Source organism: Notolepis coatsorum (genome assembly GCF_963971535.1).
Source record: "Notolepis coatsorum genome assembly, chromosome: 1".
Taxonomy (NCBI): Eukaryota; Metazoa; Chordata; class Actinopteri; order Aulopiformes; family Paralepididae; genus Notolepis; species Notolepis coatsorum.
In genome coordinates this window covers 53,979,878-54,001,717 of record NC_140165.1, presented here as the reverse complement: position 1 = coordinate 54,001,717, position 21,840 = coordinate 53,979,878, and the positions used below count along the sequence as shown (strand labels likewise).

General features: G+C 42.2%; 2 protein-coding genes across 2 annotated transcripts in view; one reads left to right on the top strand and one right to left on the bottom strand.

Moving 5' to 3' along the window:
- cnot9 (CCR4-NOT transcription complex subunit 9) overlaps positions 1 to 13,188 on the bottom strand; it is a 68,030-nt gene extending 54,842 nt beyond the window's left edge. The window contains exons 1-2 of the mRNA XM_084318670.1: positions 13,047 to 13,188; positions 9,646 to 9,825 (exon numbers count right to left, since the gene is read on the bottom strand). Of these exons, the coding sequence (XP_084174796.1) occupies positions 9,646 to 9,825; positions 13,047 to 13,064 (198 nt within the window). The 5' untranslated portion in view covers positions 13,065 to 13,188. The remainder of the gene's footprint in view (positions 1 to 9,645; positions 9,826 to 13,046) is intronic.
- A 3,784-nt stretch (positions 13,189 to 16,972) lies between these two features.
- The window catches only part of ftcd (formimidoyltransferase cyclodeaminase), a gene marked incomplete at its 5' end in the record, with an annotated part of 67,250 nt that continues 62,382 nt past the window's right edge, over positions 16,973 to 21,840 (top strand). Inside the window, 3 exons of the mRNA XM_084312650.1 lie at positions 16,973 to 17,026; positions 19,551 to 19,734; positions 20,936 to 21,064. Of these exons, the coding sequence (XP_084168776.1) occupies positions 16,973 to 17,026; positions 19,551 to 19,734; positions 20,936 to 21,064 (367 nt within the window). The remainder of the gene's footprint in view (positions 17,027 to 19,550; positions 19,735 to 20,935; positions 21,065 to 21,840) is intronic.

The window sequence follows — 21,840 nt, the reverse complement described above, 5'->3', positions numbered from 1 at the left end:
CGGTATGTGAATATATCCGCATGCTGTCGCTGGCCGTGTCGATTGGTGGTTTTGCTGTTTGGTTGGGGGAGGGGTGGGGGCCGGGGGTCTTAGGATGTCTATCCCCGGTTGTGTATTTTTTGGAGGTGGGTTTCCCTAGTGGAAGAAGTTGTACAACAGACGCGTAAGAGGCCTGTCTGTTGTATAACAATGATGTTGTTGTTGTCATTGTTGTTATTATTTATTATTGTTTATTTAAAAATACGTATGAGAAAAAATGAACAGTGTAAACAATATCATTAACTCTGAATATAAAAATATGAGAAAAGCAAACAAGACGCGGTCTCGGACTGGTGGGGGCCCCTGATTCGAGGTCTTGGTGAATCGGAGTGTTAAAGAGGCATGATGCTCTGGCTCGCTGGGGCGCCGGATTTGGGGTCCTCACGGGGTAGGGACCTTGGTTGTCGATACTGGAGATGACGGGTGCTCAAGTAATCTCGCCTTATGGTACATACATGTGGGTATATGCATGTATATATGTATATATATGTATGTGTGTATGTATATGTATATATATATATATATATTCTTATTAATTTATATATTTAATTTATACATGACTATTTTATTTTTCATTATTCTGATTTAACTGATGGTTGTCATTGTCGTTATTATTATTATTATTATTATTATTATTATTATTATTATTATTATTATTATTATTATTATTATTATTATTACTGTTATTGTCCTGTGATGTCTTGTTTATTAGTATTGTTATTGTATTGTATTGTCTTGTCTTGTTTCATGTTGAAAAGGGAAAATAAAGAAAAACTATTTGAAAAAAAAAAAAAAAAAAAATTAATACGTATAACAATTAGATAATTATCGATATCGAGAAATATGATAACATTATCATATCGTTATCGTGATATGATTTTTTTCCATATCGCCCAGCCCTAGACTCACATATTGTACTGTGAAGTAACACGACAATGACAAACGTGTTGTTTCTGTTTTTCTTTTTGACATCGTTGCGGCACACGGAACAAGTTAACAACTCACCACTACAGCCCCCAGTAGCGCTGCCTAGCCAGTCTCTTCAAACGTCCTCTCCGTCCTCTCCTCTCGAAACTTTTTGTTAGGTGGTCCCGCTGATCCTTTTCATCTGAGAAACCCGCGGTGGGTTCTCTTTTTAGTGGCCGGCTTACTCCTTCCATTTAACCGACGCTATTAAGCTAACGTTAGCTAATCGGTATATAGCAGCGAGTGCAAGCAGCGTGGTGGCTGTGAGTGACGTCGGTAAACAAGCAGAGTTGACGCGTGAGGCTGCAAAAAAGGCGACTCGTAAAACCAAAACACAGCAGTTTTTAATTATTTTACATGACTATTTTGTTACCCTGCCATGTGGCGGACAAACTTCTCAGACCTCGCAATTGTCACTCGCCCAATAGCCTGCAGCTGCAACCGCGGAGCGAGCCTCCGGAGTGAGCAGCGTAATCCTGTCTCTCGAGTGGCTGAGTGATGATGACTGCTAGGCGCGATAGGAAAAAAAAGCAGTTTTTCATATTTGGCGCCTCTGATTGGCTCAATTTTGTTTCAATCTGTATGCATCTACAAATCATAATATACCAGGTAGCCAATTCCGTCAGACTGCGAATCAAATGGACCGATCTCCCCAATCAAATTGACGGAAATCCGTCTGGAGACGGAACGCTTTAATGCATGAGGCAACTGCACCTCCTCATCCATCACTCTCAACATAGGGGCCCCCCAGGGCTGTGTTCTGAGTCCCCTCCTCTACTCCCTCTACTCCATGACTGTGTGGCACAGCGGAACAACAACACAATCATCAAATTTGCTGACGACACAGTAGTGGTGGGCCTGATCTCTGCAAACGACAAGAGGGCCTACCTGGAAGAGGTCAAGGTCCTAGCGGGATGGTGTCAAGAGAACAGCCTCTCCCTGAACGTCAGCAAAACAAAGGAGATGATTGTGGACTTTAGGAGGTCGGGGGTCAGGGACTACAGCCCCCTCAGCATTGACGGGGCACCGGTTGAGAGAGTGAACAGTTTTAAGTACCTCGGAGTCCACATATCCGAGGACTTGACATGGACCACACACATTGACAGTGTTGTGAAGAAGGCACGGCAACGCGGTCAAGCGGTGCATGGGTAAGGCTAAGAGAATTATCAAAGACTCCAGCCACCCAAACAACTGCCACTTTGAACTGCTGCGGTCAGGCAAGCGATACCGGAGTCTCATGGCAAGCACAGAAAGACTCAGAAGAAGCTTCTATCCCCAGGCCATCAGGATGCTCAACGAACAATAACACTATGTAACAACCATCAAATGCACTCACAGCACACACATCCACACGCACACACTCACTCACTTTAAACAAACAACTCACTGCAGCACCCACTTTAGAACACCTAAACACACTTTATATTTATTGGTAAAGAATTTGCACTACAACCCATACCTCATTACACCTTACTGTAAATTGTAGGGATGCCCCGATCGATCGGCCAGCGATCGGTATCGGCCGATATTCAGTATAAATATTGAGATCTATGAATTCCGATAATGCTTTATTTTCGCCGATCGTGAAAACCGATCGAAAAACATGATCCAATTCTTAGCGGAGATCTCACTCGCTGACTTCTCTCTCAGACACACAGAGCTGCAGCGCACTGCCCCTCCTCCTCCTCCTGCCCCTCCCTTACCTGTGTCAACAAATGCTCCGGCAATAGTCTGCTCTAGTGCATGGACCTCTGTGAGCTAACATTAGCTACCTAGCTATCGTTACTGTTTAAACAAAATTACCCAGTCAACTATTCACTTTTAGTTTAATACATGAGGCATTGTCTAACGGTATCTAGCCGGCTAGCTACTGATAGCTCCTGATATCAACAAATGTTGCAGCAATTAGGGATGCACGATAATTATCGGGCCGATAATTATCGGGCCGATATCAGCAATTATGAGGTCATCCCGAACTCGATAACGTTATTAATAGCTCCGATAATTTAATATATTTTTTGGTAAAAAAAAATGCCGTGTGGGTGAATTGGAATGAAGTGCGTTTGTTTTGACTAAAGGCTCCTCCCGTTTTGTCAGTACTGTGCTACGAGTGACAGCGTGTGGTTTAGGAACAGGGCGTTTTACACAAATCCAGCGCTCCCTTACTTGGCTGTGACGTAGCCACGCAAGTTAACAACAAAGATGGCCGCGTCGGTACTCGGAGTTTCAGAGTAAAAAGATCGCTTGCTATTTGTAATAAATGCAATGCAGACGTTCCAGAAGGAGGGAAAAGGGCAACAACTTGCAATACATCCAGCCCGACGGGTCATCTGCGGCATCACCACCGCCACGACGGACAGACAGACCGGCGCATGCAGTTCAGCGTCGCGGAGATCCAGCAGCTTGTCGATCTGCTGGAGCCAGCTAACGTTAGGTTGCTGAGGCTATTAGCACATCGACAAGCTGCTGGATCTCCCGAATGCTAACGTTAGCTTGACTGGTTGCTGGCTAACTAATGAAGCTACTCGTCCCGGGAGATAACGGCGTTGCCTGGCTGGTTGTTGGCTAACTAATGTAGCTACTCGTCCCGTGAGATAACGGCGCTGCCTGGCTGGTTGCCCTTCTGTCAAACTTCTTTAATTTAGCAAACGATGCTAATGATGGTGATGCCGCAGGTGACCCGTTGTTGTGGTGGTGATGTGTCCACTCAAAGCCTCTTTATCAAGGCTCCGCTTTGAAAAAAGAAGAACAAAAAGCTTCGAGCGTCTTAGGTTGGATGCACCACAACAAGCTGTTGATGGATTGTGAATTTTCATTTGGAAAAATAAATATGGTTACTTTATCAGTCAAAACTGTTGTCTTGGCTTTTGTTTCTGTTGTCTGGTTAGGTCACATTTAAGTTGGTGTTAAGTTATTGTCCTGGGAAGTCTTTTTATGTATTATTATTGTATTGTGATATGTTTTGTTTCATGTTAAAAAAAAAAAATTTTGATCAAAAAAGATATATACATTAAAAATGTTTTATAATACAATAAATATCGGTTATCGATATCGGTTATCGGCTTGAGGAGCATACATTTATCGGTATCGGTATCGGTGTCAAAAAAGCAATATCGTGCATCCCTAGCAGCAATAGTCTAGTAGTGCATGATACCTCCGTTAGCTCACGTTAGCTCACTGTTCAAAACGAAATGTCCCATTAAACTAAATAGTTCACTGAGGCGTCGTCTTAACGTCATCTAGCCGGCTAGCAGTAGCTACAGATAGCTCCTGATATCCAGGGCTCTACGCTAACCTTTTTCCCAAGGAGCACATGTGCTCCTAAATGAAAAAATTTAGGAGCACACAAAGAAATTTAGGAGCACCCAAAAATATTTAGGAGCACAGTGAAAATATTTCAAGTAACAAGAGTTTATTATTTTTTTCAAAAATAAATGTATATTTGTACTGTGCGTGCATGTGTGTAAATTAGCTCTTGCTACAACCCTGCATGTTTACATTTTGTATTTTGTACTTGATGTACATGTGCTGTCCCTATCAAATAAACTATCAAATCAAACTACTGCTACAAAAGGTTCAGTCACTTAACTTTAGCTTTTGCCCCTTTTATGCATACAATGCCTATGTTTTGGCTGTGTTGCTCTTCTAGAAAAATAATCCTTTCAGGGTTGCCTATTGAAATACTGTACACCTCCAGTACAGAAACATTGTTTATGAGTTTGCGTGTCAGGTAGACCATTGATTGACAGTCGAGTCTGCCAATTACATCACACCGCTTGCACTCCGGCCGTCCGGCGCTGCAGCTGGACCCTATTGCCCATCTCTGCCGTTGATAACGCTAGCCAAGTTATTATACACACAGATACACAGTGGGCCAGTGACTTTGGTGTAGGGGTGTAACAATGCATCGATCCTAAGGGGGAAATTCAACTGCATCGATTTGAAAATGTTAGAATAGATTATCGCAATTTTAATGTGTACACGACACGTTATGTTATTGTCATGTCCGTTACAGCCAACACACGACATACGCTACTGCATCAACGTTATGATTAACAAAGCAAGGCATTCGTTTTGTTGCATTAACGTTATATTACTATTGCTATCGATAAATCTAGGTGTTCTAAAATCTATTGCTATTGGTAAGAGAGATACTATAATAAGTTAGTGTCTCGGAAAACGAGAGCCCTGATCGCAATGTTTTCAGGAAGTAAACAAGCAAAATGAGAGCTTCCGATTGGTCATTTGCTTTATTTCCCATGAAATTCACTTCACTCTACTGTGATTGGACCGTTGGCTTGAGTGCAATGTGGGACTTGTAGTTTTTTAACGATTCTCAGCGGAGAAATAAAAAGTACGACTGAAGGCTGTAATCTGCAGTCGCACACCGTGTGCGTAATTGATTTTTGAGGTTCGCACACACATATTTTTAGGGGCATATGCGAGCAATATGGTCGCACTGTAGAGCCCTGATATCAATGTCTTATAACATTGATTCGAGGCGTATTCGAGCCCCTGGCTTGCATCGCAGTGAGGGAGTAGGGTATATCTGCAGATATAACCTGCTGAGGGCATGCTGAATGTGATTTGACCAAAGCAGAGTATACACACAGACAGTGGAGATAGCGAGCATTTTGACTTGTTGCGTGGTGGCGATGTCTCGCAGATAATACAAATACAAGTATAATTATATAATATATATATTTTATAAAAAAAGAATTAAAAATAAAGTATATATATATATTTTTTTTTAATAAAACCAAAAACGATCGGTATCGGCCGATATGGCTCATAGACGATCGGTGATCGGTATCTGTGGCAAAAAACGTGATCGGGGCATCCCGAGTAAATTGTACCTAAATTGTACCTCATTCCATTTCTCCTTTGCACTATATAGTATATTGTATATTAGTATATTGTATAGTATATTGTATGGTAACTCAGTTACTTCTACTCTGCATTGAACATTGTACATACCGGTATGTACATACTGAACACTTGTGTCTACGTACGTGACTTCTATTTTATACTTGCTATACTTCTTTTATTTTATACTTATCTATTTTTGTCTAGCACAGTCTCTGGAGCGTAACAGAAAGAAGCATTTTGTATAAAAGTATTCTGTACTTCTGTATGACAACTAATAAAGAAACTTGAAACTTGAACTTGTAATCTACTGTACTTTTTTATTTTCCCCACAGTGCAACCGTTTTTTTTTTTATCTACTTTTTCTCCCATTTTCTATTTTTCTCCCATCCCAATTTCGTATCGTCCAATTCTACCCTCCCCTGTCTCGAACGCTGTTAGGCCATGCCTCCCACAAGCCGGCTGCAATGTGGACTAAGCCTTACATCACGTGTCCCCTCGGGTACTCGAGGAAGCAGCAGTCGCATCTTTTCACCTGCACAGCGCAATCTCTCAGCGTCGGGGTCTGCGTTTGGAGGGCACGCCGCCCCCGTCGCTTCCTGATTCTGCTACGCAGGCGCACCAACCGACCTGTAGGAGTCGCTGTCCACAACGTCCGATCCCCACCCATCAGCTTCCCACCCCCTAATACTGCCAATTGTATTAGTATGAACGACCAGCCAAGCTGATAGGAATGCGGAGAGCTGGGCTCGAACCCAGCGTCTCCTGCATTGGTGGTGAGCGCCTTGCCCACTGCACCGCCCATAGTGCAACCGTTTTGAAACTAATTTAAGATCTAATTGTTCCTACATGTTAACAATAGCGAAGAGAACCTACCTGCCTTTCAATATTTGTCAAAAACTTTACCTTTTGTGGCTTATTATCCCGAATAATAACAGTTATTGAAATAATTCATACAGAACTCTGAACCCCATAGAACCTTACAGGAAGTGTAGTCTTCCAACATTCCAACGCAGAACCAGCCCTGTGGAAGTCTGCTACAAAATGGCCCATGGTTCAAAATATCCAAAATGGTCGCCCTCGCGAAATAGACTTGACCAAATCGAAAAGTAAAATCTATCCAATAACACTTTTAACCTATTGCTAAACTAACGTATTGATGATAATATACATTCTACATGCTGTTGTGACATGTTTATGATGTTAATACTTGAATACATTTGAAATAAAAATCGCTACTTTTATACAACAGTCTGAAAAATATTGATTTATGACCAGATGTCATTTCGGGACCGGTACCGGTCCCGTCGGGTGGAAGAGGTTAAAAGGCATACAGGTATATGCATGTAATTCAAGATAAGTCTGCCTTTTTATTTAATACAATAAAAGTCTGCCTTTTTATTTCATACAGTTCAATTTAGATTCTTGAATCGTGATGAGCATCACCAGTTTAAACTTGTTTAAAAAGCATATATGTCTGTAATTCAAGATAAATCTGCCTTCTGTAGTTCTCTGTAGCTCACTTGGTAAAGCATGGCACTAACAATGCTGAGGTTGTGGGTTCGATCCCATGCGTCTACATATACTGAAAATCTATCGTGTACTGTACGTTGCTATGGATAAAAGAGCCTGCTAAGAAGCATATATATCTATATATTTTTTTTTCATTGGGTTTTTAGCCCTAGTTGCAGGATTGTGTATTACCGCACAATTATTTTGTGAAATAAATCAGAGTGGTTAAAAGATTTGGGTCGCGACTTAATGACTAGTTTCAAGTTTCTTTAATAGTTGTCATACAGAAGTACAGAATACTTTCATACAAAATGCTTCTTACTGTTACGCTCCAGAGACTGTGCTAGACAAGATAAGTATCAAATAACATAGTAAAGCATGTAAATTAGAAGTAGAAAATGAGGTCACAGTGTTCAGTATAGACATATGTACAATGTTCGATGCAGAATAGACATAACTGAGTTACCAAGGAAGAATGTGGGTCCTGAGGCTAGACCAGTTGAGAACCACTGCTCTATAGTGTTGAAGCAACGGTCGATACCATAAAAGTATCACATTCCTCGATACTCTATAGCAGGGGTTCTCAAACTTTTTTATACCACGACCCCATTTTATTTAGGATTTTCTTTGGTGACCCCACACTTAATCGTGTAATTTCAACTTGGAAATAAAGAATATCAAAATAAAAGCACACGTTGTTGAACTTATCATGTATATTTATTCGATGAAATTACAGCACTATGTTATCAATGAAATTAATTAATATTATCAACAAAAGCAACAGAATTGTTTCTGTATATATATACACATTTATAAAACGAGGCATATTGGGGCGCCAGGGTGGCAAAAAGCCATCAAGCAGAGTAAATAGTAAATACCCCCAAATCTCAGCTGATTATCCTGGAGTGCCAGAAATGGAGTTTCTTAATCCAGCTCTCCATTTGAGCAGTCAGTCCATTCCAAACAGGTCTGTGTCCCGACCTTGTAGTCCCAGATTCAACACATTGAGTGGGTCAAAGATGTCGGCCAGATAATAATAATAATAATAATAATAATAATAATAATAATAAACAAAGCATGTAGTCCTTTTTCGTTGACTGTTTTCAGGACAGTTCTCTGTTCCAAATAGTTTTTTCTTTCTTGAAGAAAGCTAGCGGTTCCGTTTTAAATCCAGCATGTCTAGTTTCCAAGTGCCGCTGTAATTTACTCGTCTTTTACTCCGTTTCATTTTAGTAGTGCTGGTGTCGCTACTACTAGATTCTGCTTTTCTTTTGCAAGCATTTGGAACACAAAGCCAACCGGCACCGCTTCTGACAACAAACATATCCATTGCGAGTGTCCAGGTTACAATACCTGTCCTAAATTAATCAAATCAGCTTCATATGCTTGGCCTGGAAAGTCGCCCCCCACCCCCAAATATATATACAAATATCAGAGTACCCATTGACTCACAAAAGACCAGACGTGGCCTCCGCAATTATACATGCATGTAGTGAGATGTGTATTATTTGGAATACTGTGTCTCGGCCTCCGTTGATGAAGGGGCGATACATGACAAATACACACAGCTGCCAGGTGGAAAGCTCGATCTGAGTTGGGTCAATTTTTCTCTTGAATTATTTCTTAAATTTTTGCGACCCCACTGTCACCTACCCGCGACCCCACTTTGGGTCGCGACCCGTAGTTTGAGAACCACTGCTCTATAGTGTTGAAGCGACGGTCAATAACATAAAAGCATCGCATCTCGATACCCAGCCCCCCCTGTGCAACAACTCATGGATTTTAAAGGAACATGCCAACATTATGAGAAATGTGCTTTACAGTCTTCTCCAGAGCCAGACAAGAAGACGGATACCAACTTCCTCTCCGTGCGCTCAGTAAAAAGCTACACGGCTGCAAGCTAAGCACAAATTAATGGAAGTGGATAGGGACCAGCTAGCCTAGCTGTTGGCCAAAAACACCTCTCCAAGAGTTTTAAGCTAGGCGTATACGCTTCCATTCATTTGCGCTATGCTAGGCTAGCTGATCCTTACCTGCTCTGTAGTGCAGAATTTCCCTCTGGATCATTAAAGGATTTCTATTTGCATTCATTTGCGCTATGCTAAGCTAGCTTTCAGCTGGATCGCCTTCTACTGAACTCGCAGAGAGGAAATTGGCATCTACGGTATATTCTCGTCGGACTCTGGAGAAAGACGGCTAATAAGCACATTTTCAAAAATCTCATTCTCAAATCTGGGATTGTGAAAGAAGATGTCCCCTCACCTGCAGCAGGGCGGCGATGGTCCCGCAGGAGTGCCAGAGCATGGGCGCCAGGTCGGGCACGGACTCCCGCTTCTTGCTGAGCTCCAGCAGGGCGTTCTCGCGGGTCTCCGGGCTCGACAGCTCATTGATCCACTGGTAGATCTTCTCCCGATCCACCTGCGCCAGAGCCGTAGTTACAGCCTACAAAGCAATGGAGGACGTTAGGGCCGACCTCGACTAGTCGACTATTACTAATCGATCGAAAGGAGCCTTAGTCGACTGCCAGCCTTAGTCGAATGCAAAAATTAAGCAAATTAAAAAATTAAGCACCCGCCACAGCCCAAATGGAATGATCCAAACATTATTTCTTTTGCATTGGGGGGGGGGGAACAAATTTTGGCCAATCAAAGTTGACTAAACAAATCCTTAGTCGGGGACAGGCCTAGAGGACGTACATGGGTTTGCAGCTCAAAGAGAAGGATATAAAAATGGTAAATGCAAATGGGCATTTTTATATAGTGTGTCCAAAGCGCTTTACAATTTTTGTTCCTCACATTCACCCATTTACTCACCGATGGCAGAGGCAACCATGCAAGGTGCCAACCTGCTCATGTTAAGTGTCTTGCTCAAGGACACATTGATACGCTGCCCAGGAGGAGCGGGAATCGAACCGGGAACCTTCCGATTACCAGACGACTGCTCTACCTCCTGAGCCACATTGCCCCGTACAAAGCCCCTATATAAACCTACCTAGACCATAGGATCATGGAGTATTTGCCATGAGGGCTGAGGCTGCTCAATGTGGACTCTATGTAACACTAACCCATCTATTCTACATTCATTGCACACAACATCCACATACTCACTTTAAACCTTCGCCTTTAACTCACTTTAGACACTTCAAACACGTTTTAAACATCACACCATATTTTATCAATTTATTTCATCCTACCTCTGATCAATGGTCTCTAACTACACACTCTCAAGGCCCTTAAGCTCTGCATTCTCAGGTCGCCTGAGACCAACTCCTGTTCAATCTCCGGGGGGGGGGGGGGGTCATCAAATCGAAGCAGACTATTCTCTGTCCTCGCTCCACAATGGTGGAATGAACTTCCCACCACCACAGTCAGGACAGCTGAAACGTGCCCAATTGTCTGCCATCGGCTAAAAACACACTTCTTCAATCAATATCTGAAATAAATCATACTAACCTTCATACTGTCTTTTACTATTATGCACTACCAAGGGATCTACCTTGCCTATATGACTATCTAGTTAGTACCTACTATGCTAATATATCTATACTACTATGCACGCAGGAGTGTAGCACCCAAATTCAACACTGTTTGATGAACAATGTTACTTAGAGTTGTACCCTTCCTGCTGACTTGTTGTACAGAACTTGTAAGTCGCTTTGGATAAAAGCATCAGCTAAATTACTAAATGTTAAATGTATCCCGTATTATGAACTCTGAACTTCGTCTGAAGCCTACAATCCATACTAATCTACTGCCTACACTGTACTGCATATGGCTCGCTGATAACAAACTATCATTACACATGGGCAAAACAGAGTCCATTCTCTTCGGTTCAAATAACAAACTCAGCAAGACCGACGGCTTCTCAGTTACAGTGGGTGACAATATTGTCACAAGGAAAGAAGATATTACCTACCTGGGTTCCATCCTAGAGGCAAATCTTTCCTGTGACAAAATGGCATCCAATGTAATAAAAAAAGTCAACCAACGAACTCGTTTCTTGTACCGGATCTCCTCACTGGTAAACAAGAATACCCTGAAGACTCTAGCAGGAGCACTCATTCAAGGGTACTACGACTATGCTTGCACCTCATGGTACCAAAGCACCTCAAAGGCGCTAAAAACAAAATTACAAACATCTCAAAACAAACTGGTCAGACTACTGCTTGACCTTACTCCTAGAACCAACCCACCTCACCCCTGCCCACTTTGACAACCTAGGATGGCTTAGAGTAGACGACAGAGTACAGCAACTTGCAATGGGCCTGGTCTACAAGATACACTACACGACCAAGGTACCCATGTACATGACTAAATACTTCCCAAAGGTCAGTGAATACCACGATCACAACACCAGAGGGAGCTCCACAAATCATGTTAAACCCAGATTCGGCTCAAACAAGGGACTAAACACGTTTCGCAATTATGCCACATCAATGTGGAACGCCCTACCCAAAGCTGTAAAGGAATGTGAATCACTACCCACTTTCAAAAACACTCTCAAAAAACACCTAAGGGAGACTGCAACTCGAAACTGGCCCCTGTAAATGTCCGAACACAACCCCCTCCAATGTACAGTAAATTACCAAGTATGGTCTTGTCAATAATCCAATGTACAGTGTTGTTTGTACAGTTGTACAGTGTCCCCCACCCACCCCTCCTACCCCCCCCCCCCCCCCCCCCACCCAACCACCTCCAATGTACAGTCCCCACCCACCCCTCCTACCCAACCCCCCCCCCCCCCCCACTCCTACCCAACCCCCCCCCCCCCCCCACTCCTACCCCCCCCCCCCCCCAACCACCTCCAATGTACAGTCCCACCCCCACCTACCCAATCCAATGTACAGTTTCTACGCCTAATGTATATACTCTTTTCTTTCTGGACTCTTTTTGTATCACAAATACAGTACTGTAATTGCAAATCTGGTATGTCATAAATGTATAGATGTAGCAGTACTGTCTATCTGTATGTCATGTATGTCATATATGTTACGATGAATTGGAAATGGGGGACCCTGGTGTAAACAAGACGAAAGTCTTTCTCTGGTCTGCATCCCCTTAACAATTGTATGTATTGAGCTGTACTGCACTGTACCCATTCTGCAATCTGTTAATAAAGTTTTCATTCATTCATTCATTCATTCATTCATTCATTCATACTCATAAATACCTACCTCCATATATAATCAAACCATATAACACTGTATGATGAAAGGTAGCTCATGTATCTGTATATATATAGCCACAATGTAGACTCATATTTACTACCATAGTGTATTCATACTCGAAAATAATACTGTACATACATTGCTTAGCATATATACTCCATACACATGTTACACTGTATACTGCAATGCACTTCACTGATCCTTTGTACTCTGGTTAGATGACAACTTGATTGATTGATTGATTGCCTATATGACTATCTTAATTTCGTTGTACTCTGTACTTGTTCAATGACAATACCGTTACTGCAACAAATGAATAAGAATCGGGCCCTGGATAACTTGCATTAATGCATGCGACTGTTGGTTTTGTGTACATTTGTATTTTGTAAACATAACATACTGAGTTTAGCCAAGTGGCTAACGTTAGCTGGCTAGCGTTATATTAGCAGACAATTGCTAATATGATACAAATCTGACAATAATCCCGTTCACTTACTGCTCCTGTAGCCAACATTCTCTGCAGGGCTTGGATGTGGTCCCCGGGGGCTGGTTGAGCACCTGTTTTTAGAAAGTGTCTGGTCGTTTTACAAAATAAAAACGACTCTGTTTTGAAACAGAGCTCCAACTGTTTGGCTCGGTGCTCTCGCGAGAGCGCATGGACACGCGTGACCTTTCAACTCGCTTGAGTTTTGAACACTCCCCTCCATCCAATTATGCTGTTCTTCTGTTTCTCCCCACCAGAGAGCGCTCTCGTTTTTCTTTGCAACAGAGAAGGACAGTGAATGAATGAATGATGAATGAAAACTTTATTTAACAGATTGCAGAATGGGTACAATACAGTACGGCTCAATACACACAATTGTTAAGGGGATGCAGACCAGAGAAAGACGTGTGTCTTGTTTACATCAGGGTCCCCCATTTTGTTAAAAAGTAATTAAATCACCATTTTCCCAGAGACTGAATATGCTGTGGATATGATATAAAAGCAAAACATTTAGCAGAATCGTATGACTATGACCATGGAGGTTCTCAATTGCATTGAACTCTCAATGTACAACATGTACAACATCATACAGTGATACCAGACCACTGCACTTCCACGTTACATTGAGCTCATGGGAGAGAGAGAGGGGGGGGGGAGAAAATGAATGAATGTGGATGAGAGCCTTGACGTAAGTGGTTGTAGCTACGGCTGTGGGGGTGCTGGAGACATGAGTCTCCTGAACAGGGCCGTAACCAGGGTTTAGAAATTAGGGAGGTCCATTTATTTTTTTGGCCCAGACCGGCCCACTATAATCGGTCGGACACCACCCACCAGTACACCATCCTTGCGGTCCCCTTAAATATGCGTACCTACTGTACTATTCCCCCAACCCACTACAAAGCTGTGCCATGGACAAGTGGACCAGTCCAGTGTACTCACTCGCTCTTGGCTAAATCTTGTTTTGGGTGGTGATGTAAAAACACCTGCATCATAGCAGGCTGAGGATGGGCAAAGTAGTATAGCCTGTTCATCCCTAAGTGTTCTAATCTTTTTTCATGAATATCATTATTAACTTCAGTCCTCACCATACATATCGAATATTTATTCATTTTCAGGATTTTAACCATTTCTTAAATTAGGGTTGGGTTGGGGTTAGGGTTAGGGGGTTAGGGTTACCTAACCCTAGCATTCTTAACCCCCTAACCCTAACCTGTTCATTGCTGCGACTAGGGTGAAAGGTGTGACACTTATGTTCCAGGCATATACATAAAATCTAGCCAACGCTATCCACAAACACACATGGAAAAAAAGGCTATTTGACCAGAATTGCGACAAGGGTGACTGGAGGGTTAAATAATAATAAATATGATTGCATGGGATCTCTGGGTGGCTGGCTCAATGTCATCCTTTATTTCATCCAGTAGATCAAGGATTGATTGAGCTGGCAAGCTGTGTCTCCGGATGATTTCGGTCTCAATTAAACTCTTCCACCCGTGCGGTCCATCGGCGGACCGCAAATTACGTGGCATCATTAAAACACTGTGCAACCAGCTTTGAAATCAGCAACGCAACACTGGGGCTTACCTGTATGCTTGATATGTGGCGAGAAATTAGCAAACAACAAAAAAACGTTACTCGCCACTAAAAAAAATTTATTTAATAAACTCAAGAATTATGAATTTCATTTTGTGCAGGAGGGGACAAAATGGCTCCATTGATAGTAAAGGTTGCCGACCCGTGTTAGTGTAATGGTGTGGTGAGGTTATTCAAAGTCAGTTAAATTGCATAATTGATACTGCCCAAGGGGAGGCCTGTAGCTGTTCCGCAACCGTTGCTATTTCCGGGGTAGGCCTGATTGGCCCCGACAGGCACGTGACCCGTGCGGCAGCCTCAGGACGCGGCAACGAGGCTGCTGTGGTTCACAGGCGCTTTCCGCCTTCAACGCCGCCCGCAGCATCATCCTGCTTTCGCCAACGGCAGCGATGTGAAAGGCGAAGCGAACTCCAGCAGTAGCGTGCTTGCCGCTGGGGCTGCCGCGGGGCGTGGCCGCGACGGGTCACGTGCCTGTCGGGGCCAATCAGGCCTACCCCGGAAATAGCAACGGTTGCAGAACAGCTACAGGCCAAGGGCCTGGGTATTTCCACTGGACCAATCAGCTCTCAGAGATACTTTTGTGCACTTAGTTCCCCCAAAAGCACTGTCCATTGGCCGGCGTCCACAGCACTCATTAATCATTCACAGCCTTCCAGGACTTGTTGTGAAACCTCCCTTGTACTCATTGATTGACAAGAACAAGATGTTTGCACTTCTAACAGTGAGGTGGTTTTATACCGAACGCCCTTCACTTCTAACAGTGTGGCGAGGTGGTTTTATACCGAACGTCCTTCTGTCGCTCCGTACGAGAGGAAATATGATATCCCTGTGGGTTCCAATGAACAAATGCAGTGCAAGGTGTGTGTGTGTGTGTGTGTGTGCGTGTGCGTGTGCATGTGCATGCGCGTGTGTGTGTTTTCGAGAGAGAGAGAAAGGGAGAGTGGAATGTAATGAAAACGGGAAAATAATGAAAATAAAATGTAAATAAACTAAAAGGTTTGGGTTTGAGAGCAATGAAATAAAAAAGTACATTTGACAGCATTCTTAACCCTTTCACTACCAAAGGGTTAACCCTTTCACTGCAACAATACAGAAGATTAACCCTTTCACAACCACACTACAGAAGGTTAACCATTTCACTACCAAACTAACCGTCTGTAGTGTGGTAGTGAAAGGTTAACCTTCTGTAGTGTGGTAGTGAAAGGGTTAAAGAAATAATGTCCACAGGTTCTGCTGTCCACAGTAATGTGTCCCATGCACCAGATCCATAACAACTATAAGAACCCTCTCTGTAATAGCATGGTATGGTATGGTTGGGTTTGTGTCTCCATTAGCTATCTTCAGCCTGGCTGGGGCTAGCTACAGTCTAGCATGGTATGGTTGGGTTTGTGTCTCCATTGCGTTTCTTCTAAACTCTCCGGTTGCTAGGCAACCTTTCAAAAACCACACCCCCAACTGTGGTACACAAGCTAAACCATGACGATACGACACAGCCAGCTTTGGCCAGGTTGTGAAAGGTGTTTGTTTCAGACGGGGTCCAGCCAGGGTTGGCCAGGTTCAAGACAATGGAGCTAAACCCTGGCTAGTGGAGACATGGCGTTAGTTTTTACACAAGTTTGCGTTTATCCAGGTGCGGCTGGGTGGCGCAGTGGACATTGCCCTCGTCACCAACGCAAGAGACACCGGGTTCGACTCCGGCTGTCAGCGTTGCCTCCGGCTTGGGCCAGTCGTCATACTAACTCAATTGGCAGAGTTAGCGGGAGGAAGTCGATGGGTGGTAGTCTGGACGTTGTGGACAGTGACTCCTACAGGTTGGTTGGGGAACACCTGCACAGCAGAGACAGGAAATGGCGGGGGTAGTGTGAGCCTCCCACACGTTACACCTCGCCAATGAGAGTCCGTGCTGGCAGGTGAAAAGATGTGACAGGCTGCCTCCTCGTGTACCGGAGGGGACACCTGATACAAGGCTTCTATCCTCCCTACGACCGACCTGTGGGGGGCATATTCGAGCTACGGGAGAAAAAAAGAAAAAATAAGGAGAAAAAGTGGATAAAAAAAAGGTTTGCGTTTATCCTGGACGCCTCCTCTATCCCTTTTGTAATGATCAGAGAACCAGGAGGGAATCATTGCCAAGCGGCCTACATACCAGTACAGTCTTGTGGGGCCAGTTAATGATTGAGCCAGCATTTCAGCTGGACTGTTGCTTAAAATCTGTGGCTTGGGGGACCAGGAGAGGAGGGGGACCAAGAGAGCAGAGAGGGCAGAGAGTGTGTGCGAGAGGTTGTTTGCTGAGTTAAACTGATCCGGTCCTCACTTTGGGATACATATTTTGGTACTTTGAAGCTATGGCTAAGCTGGTGGAGTGTGTGCCCAACTTCTCGGAGGGTCGTAATAAAAAGGTGAGTGTGTGTGTGTGTGTGTGTGTGTGTGTGTGTTTGGTTGGAAACGCCGTCCCAGAAAGAAACTCTTACTGTGGTGCTAAAACAAAAAACGTATAAAAAAAAACATCTAAGGATGTACGGTATAGGCCTCCAGGACAGGGACCCCAGTTTCACCAATTTATTTTTGCCATCCAACAAAACAAGCATGTTCAGTCAGTTTTCTCAAAGATCTATATGTGTTTACCCTATCTGTATATGTGTTCACCCTATCTATATATGTGTTCAACATATATTGAACGTATATTTGAGGGTACATTTAACGCCAGCTTGGCGTGTACAGAATTTGGGTCCAACGTTACAAATGTTAAATATATGTTTCAAATATACGCTGTGATCTTGTGTGCTAATATGTGAATAACACCCTGCTTTCTGACGGATCAGGATTATTCACACAACTCGAATATAACCATGTGTACCGAGTGCTATTAATCAGTATCGGACGATATTGGCCTATCACAGACATAATCAGTATTGGATGATATTGGCCTATCACAGACATAATCAGTATTGGATGATATTGGCCTATCACAGACGAAATCAGTATTGGATGATATTGGCCTATCACAGACATAATCAGTATCGGACGATATTGGCCTATCACAGACATAATCAGTATTGGATGATATTGGCCCATCACAGACATAATCAGTATTGGACGATATTGGCCTATCACAGACATAATCAGTATTGGATGATATTGGCCTATCACAGATATAATCAGTATCGGACGATATTGGCCTATCACAGACATAATCAGTATTGGACGATATTGGCCTATCACAGACATAATCAGTATCGGACGATATTGGCCTATCACAGACATAATCAGTATTGGATGATATTGGCCTATCACAGATGAAATCAGTATTGGATGATATTGGCCTATCACAGACATAATCAGTATTGGATGATATTGGCCTATCACCGATATGTTGGCCAATAGGTGGCGACATAAATTGTATTTTTCTACAGAACAAAGACATTTTAGCCTGGTAATTCAGAATGTTGTCATCACAGTTTGTCCAGTAGAGCGCACTCAGACTTGATTGTTTACATATACCTCATAGTCATTGTTTACATATAACTTATAGTCATTGTTTACATATAACTCATAGTCATTGTTTACATATAACTCATAGTCATTGTTTACATATAACTCATAGTCATTGTTTACATATAACTCAGTCATTGTTTACATATACCTCATAGTCATTGTTTACATATAACTCATAGTCATTGTTTACATATAACTCATAGTCATTGTTTACATATAACTCAGAGTCATTGTTTACATATAACTCAGAGTCATTGTTTACATATACCTCATAGTCATTGTTTACATATAACTCAGAGTCATTGTTTACATATAACTCATAGTCATTGTTTACATACTGTATAACTCATAACTCTATTCAACTCGATCGAATGGTTCTTAGGGTTCCTCAAGTTTGTTCTGAGCTAGGGAAGTCAGCCTTTTCCTTTGATGCCTCTAACTCATGGAATGTCCTTCAACTCTCTCTGAAATTGGAGGTTCTCCCTTCCCTTGGAATGTGTGACTATCTGTAACTGTTTTAGCTGATCTTTTTAAATTATTTGAAACGTTTTTTATTTTTACTCTAGTGTTTAAATTTCTGTGAATATTTTATATTATGTACTGTTTACATTTTGTACAATCTGAGTCTGAGGACATCAGACGTCCAGCTTGAGAGAGTAGAGAATACCTGGTTTAAAGTTAGTAGAGAAGACATCAGACGTCTAGCTTGATAGAGTAGAGAATACCTGGTTTAAAGTTAGTAGAGAGAACATCAGACGTCTAGCTTGATAGAGTAGAGAACACCTGGTTTAAAGTTAGTAGAGAAGACATCAGACGTCTAGCTTGATAGAGTAGAGAATACCTGGTTTAAAGTTAGTAGAGAGAACATCAGACATCTAGCTTGATAGAGTAGAGAACACCTGGTTTAAAGTTAGTAGAGAAGACATCAGACGTCTAGCTTGATAGAGTAGAGAATACCTGGTTTAAAGTTAGTAGAGAGAACATCAGACGTCCAGCTTGATAGAGTAGAGAATACGTGGTTTAAAGTTAGTAGAGAAGACATCAGACGTCTAGCTTGATAGAGTAGAGAATACGCGGTTTAAAGTTAGTGGAGAAGACATCAGACTCCAGTGACTTTACTCATTATTTTTTTTATTATTATATACAGTATATAAATATATACCTATAATATACCTATTACCAGCTAAATATATAGATTCATCATTAGTGAATATTAAGCTATTTAGAATATAATATAGAATAGAACATCCAATGCAAACTAGCTCAAATACAATTCAGTTCATGTCTCACTTTATATATATCATTCTCTTTACAGATGGCTGAGGGTGGAAGAAGTAACGTGTGGGACTTAAATTTCTTTTTTTACAATATCAGTCGGGCTCTAAACTCAACCCTACGGTATCACCAAACCTGTGATTGTTTTGCCAGGTGATAGATGCCATTGCCGAGGCCATCTCCAGCACAGAAGGATGTAGTTTATTGGACGTCGATCCGGGAGCCTCGACCAACCGGACGGTCTACACCTTCGTGGGCTCCCCCGAGGCCGTGGTGGAGGGGGCACTCAGCGCCGCTCGCACGGCCTTCCCCCTCATAGACATGGCCAAACACTCAGGTCAGCGGAAGCTGTAAAAACAGGGCCTGGGTCAAAAAGGTTAACTCATCCTTTTAATAACCCTTTCACTACCACACTACAGAAGGTTAACCCTTTCACTACCACACCACAGTCCGCCTGTAGTGTGGTAGCAAAAGGGTTAACCTTCTGTAGTGTGGTTGTGAAAGGGTTCCCTTTGTCGTGAAAGGGTTAACCCTTTCACTGCCACACAACAAAGTGTTAACCCTTTCACTACCACACTACAGACCGTTAACCGTCTGTAGTGTGGTAGTGGAAGGGTTAACGTTCCGGCGCTGCCAGCTGGAAGACTGGAGCTAGCTTCAATATGGAACGCAGACAGTGCTAACGCTCTGTGTCCAGGGGGGTGGTATTGGGAGGCCGAAGTGTAGAAGCTTTCCTCTGCAATAAAATTAGAGTCTTGAAGAAGAACTAAACCGACTAAGAATCTTAACTACACTAAACGGCTCCTCAACACACTGTAGTGTAATTTATTGGTAAGCTACCTACCTCCTTATACTACATCATTATTTGGAATGGAACTTTGGTACCTATGGAACCCGTTCTAGTGACTGGCTGGTCCTTAAGGTCCCTGAGTTTGCTCGGAACAGGGTAAATCTCCATTTTGCTATGATGCCCCTCTAGCTCATGGAATGAACTCCAACAGTCCTTAAAGCTTGAGATTCTCCCCTCTGTTGCAGAGTTTAAAACCTTGATCTCCAACCTTTGTGAATCAAGTTGTACCTGTTTTAATTGATTGTATTCCTTACTTGTCTAATTGTTATGATATGCTGTGTGATTTTATATAATATTTTATTTAGCTTAACTCTGTATGTTTTGCTTAACTCTGTATGTTTAGCTTAACTCTGTATGTTTTGCTTAACTCTGTATGTTTTGCTTAACTCTGTATGTTTTGCTTAACTCTGTATGTTTTGCTTAACTCTGTATGTTTAACTCTGCACAGTAAATTTCGCAGAGTAAATTTTACTCTGCGAAATTTACTGTGTATGTTTTGCTTAACTCTGTATGTTTAACTCTGTAAGTTTAGCTTAACTCTGTATGTTTTGTTTAACTCTGTATGTTTCGCTTAACTCTGTATGTAAACTCGACGTGACTGTAAATGAGGGACACCTCAGTTGCCTTTCGAGTTTAAATAAAGGTTTGAAATTAAATTAAATGTGTCTGTTGGGTGTTGTTGGTTCAGGAGAGCATCCGCGGACTGGTGCCATGGATGTGTGCCCCTTCATCCCGGTGCAGAACGCCACCATGCAGGACTGTGTGGAGTGTGCCAACGTCTTTGGCCAGAGGCTGACGGACATGCTGCATGTGCCTGGTTAGTTTGCATTCTGAAATGGACAGTGTCTAGACCCCATAGCCTGAAAGGATATTTTCCAACGGAATCGTAGCCGCCAAAGCCGTAACCTTAACCACTCCCACCACCTAAAATCTTAAAATAAATGTACAAACGTCCTTACATTTACATTTACATTTAGTCATTTAGCTGACGCTTTTATCCAAAGCGACTTACAAGTTCTGTGCGACAAGACAGCAAGAAGGGTATAACTCTTCCCAGCTATGGGATCTAGACATTACCTTCTGAAGTACTTCTGACAGACAAATGACGTTAAAGGGGAATTCCTCCTGAAGTAAAACAATTACCTTTTTGAAAAACTATTTTTCTTAATTTGTTCCCTCTTTTCTTTTTTTAACTGGTAAATCCACTTCCGTTTTGGTTGGATCTGATCCTAGGTCAGCAAATGGTAGCCTACATGTGGATCCAGAGCCACATATCTGATCCTAGGCCAGCAGGGGTAGCCTACATGTGGATCCAGAGCCACAGCATAGAAAATGCCATATTCCCGTACCTACTGGTATATCAAAGTCAAGTGGCATAGCAGCAGGCAGAAGAGGTTATAATAGCAATGGTAATAATAATAATAATAATAATAATAATAATAATAATAATAATAATAATAATAATAATAATAATAATAATAATAATAATAATAATAATAATAATAATAATAATAATAATAATAATAATAACTTTATTTGTATAGCACTTTTCATACAAAGGTTGCAGTTCAAAGTGCTTCACAACAGTAAAAA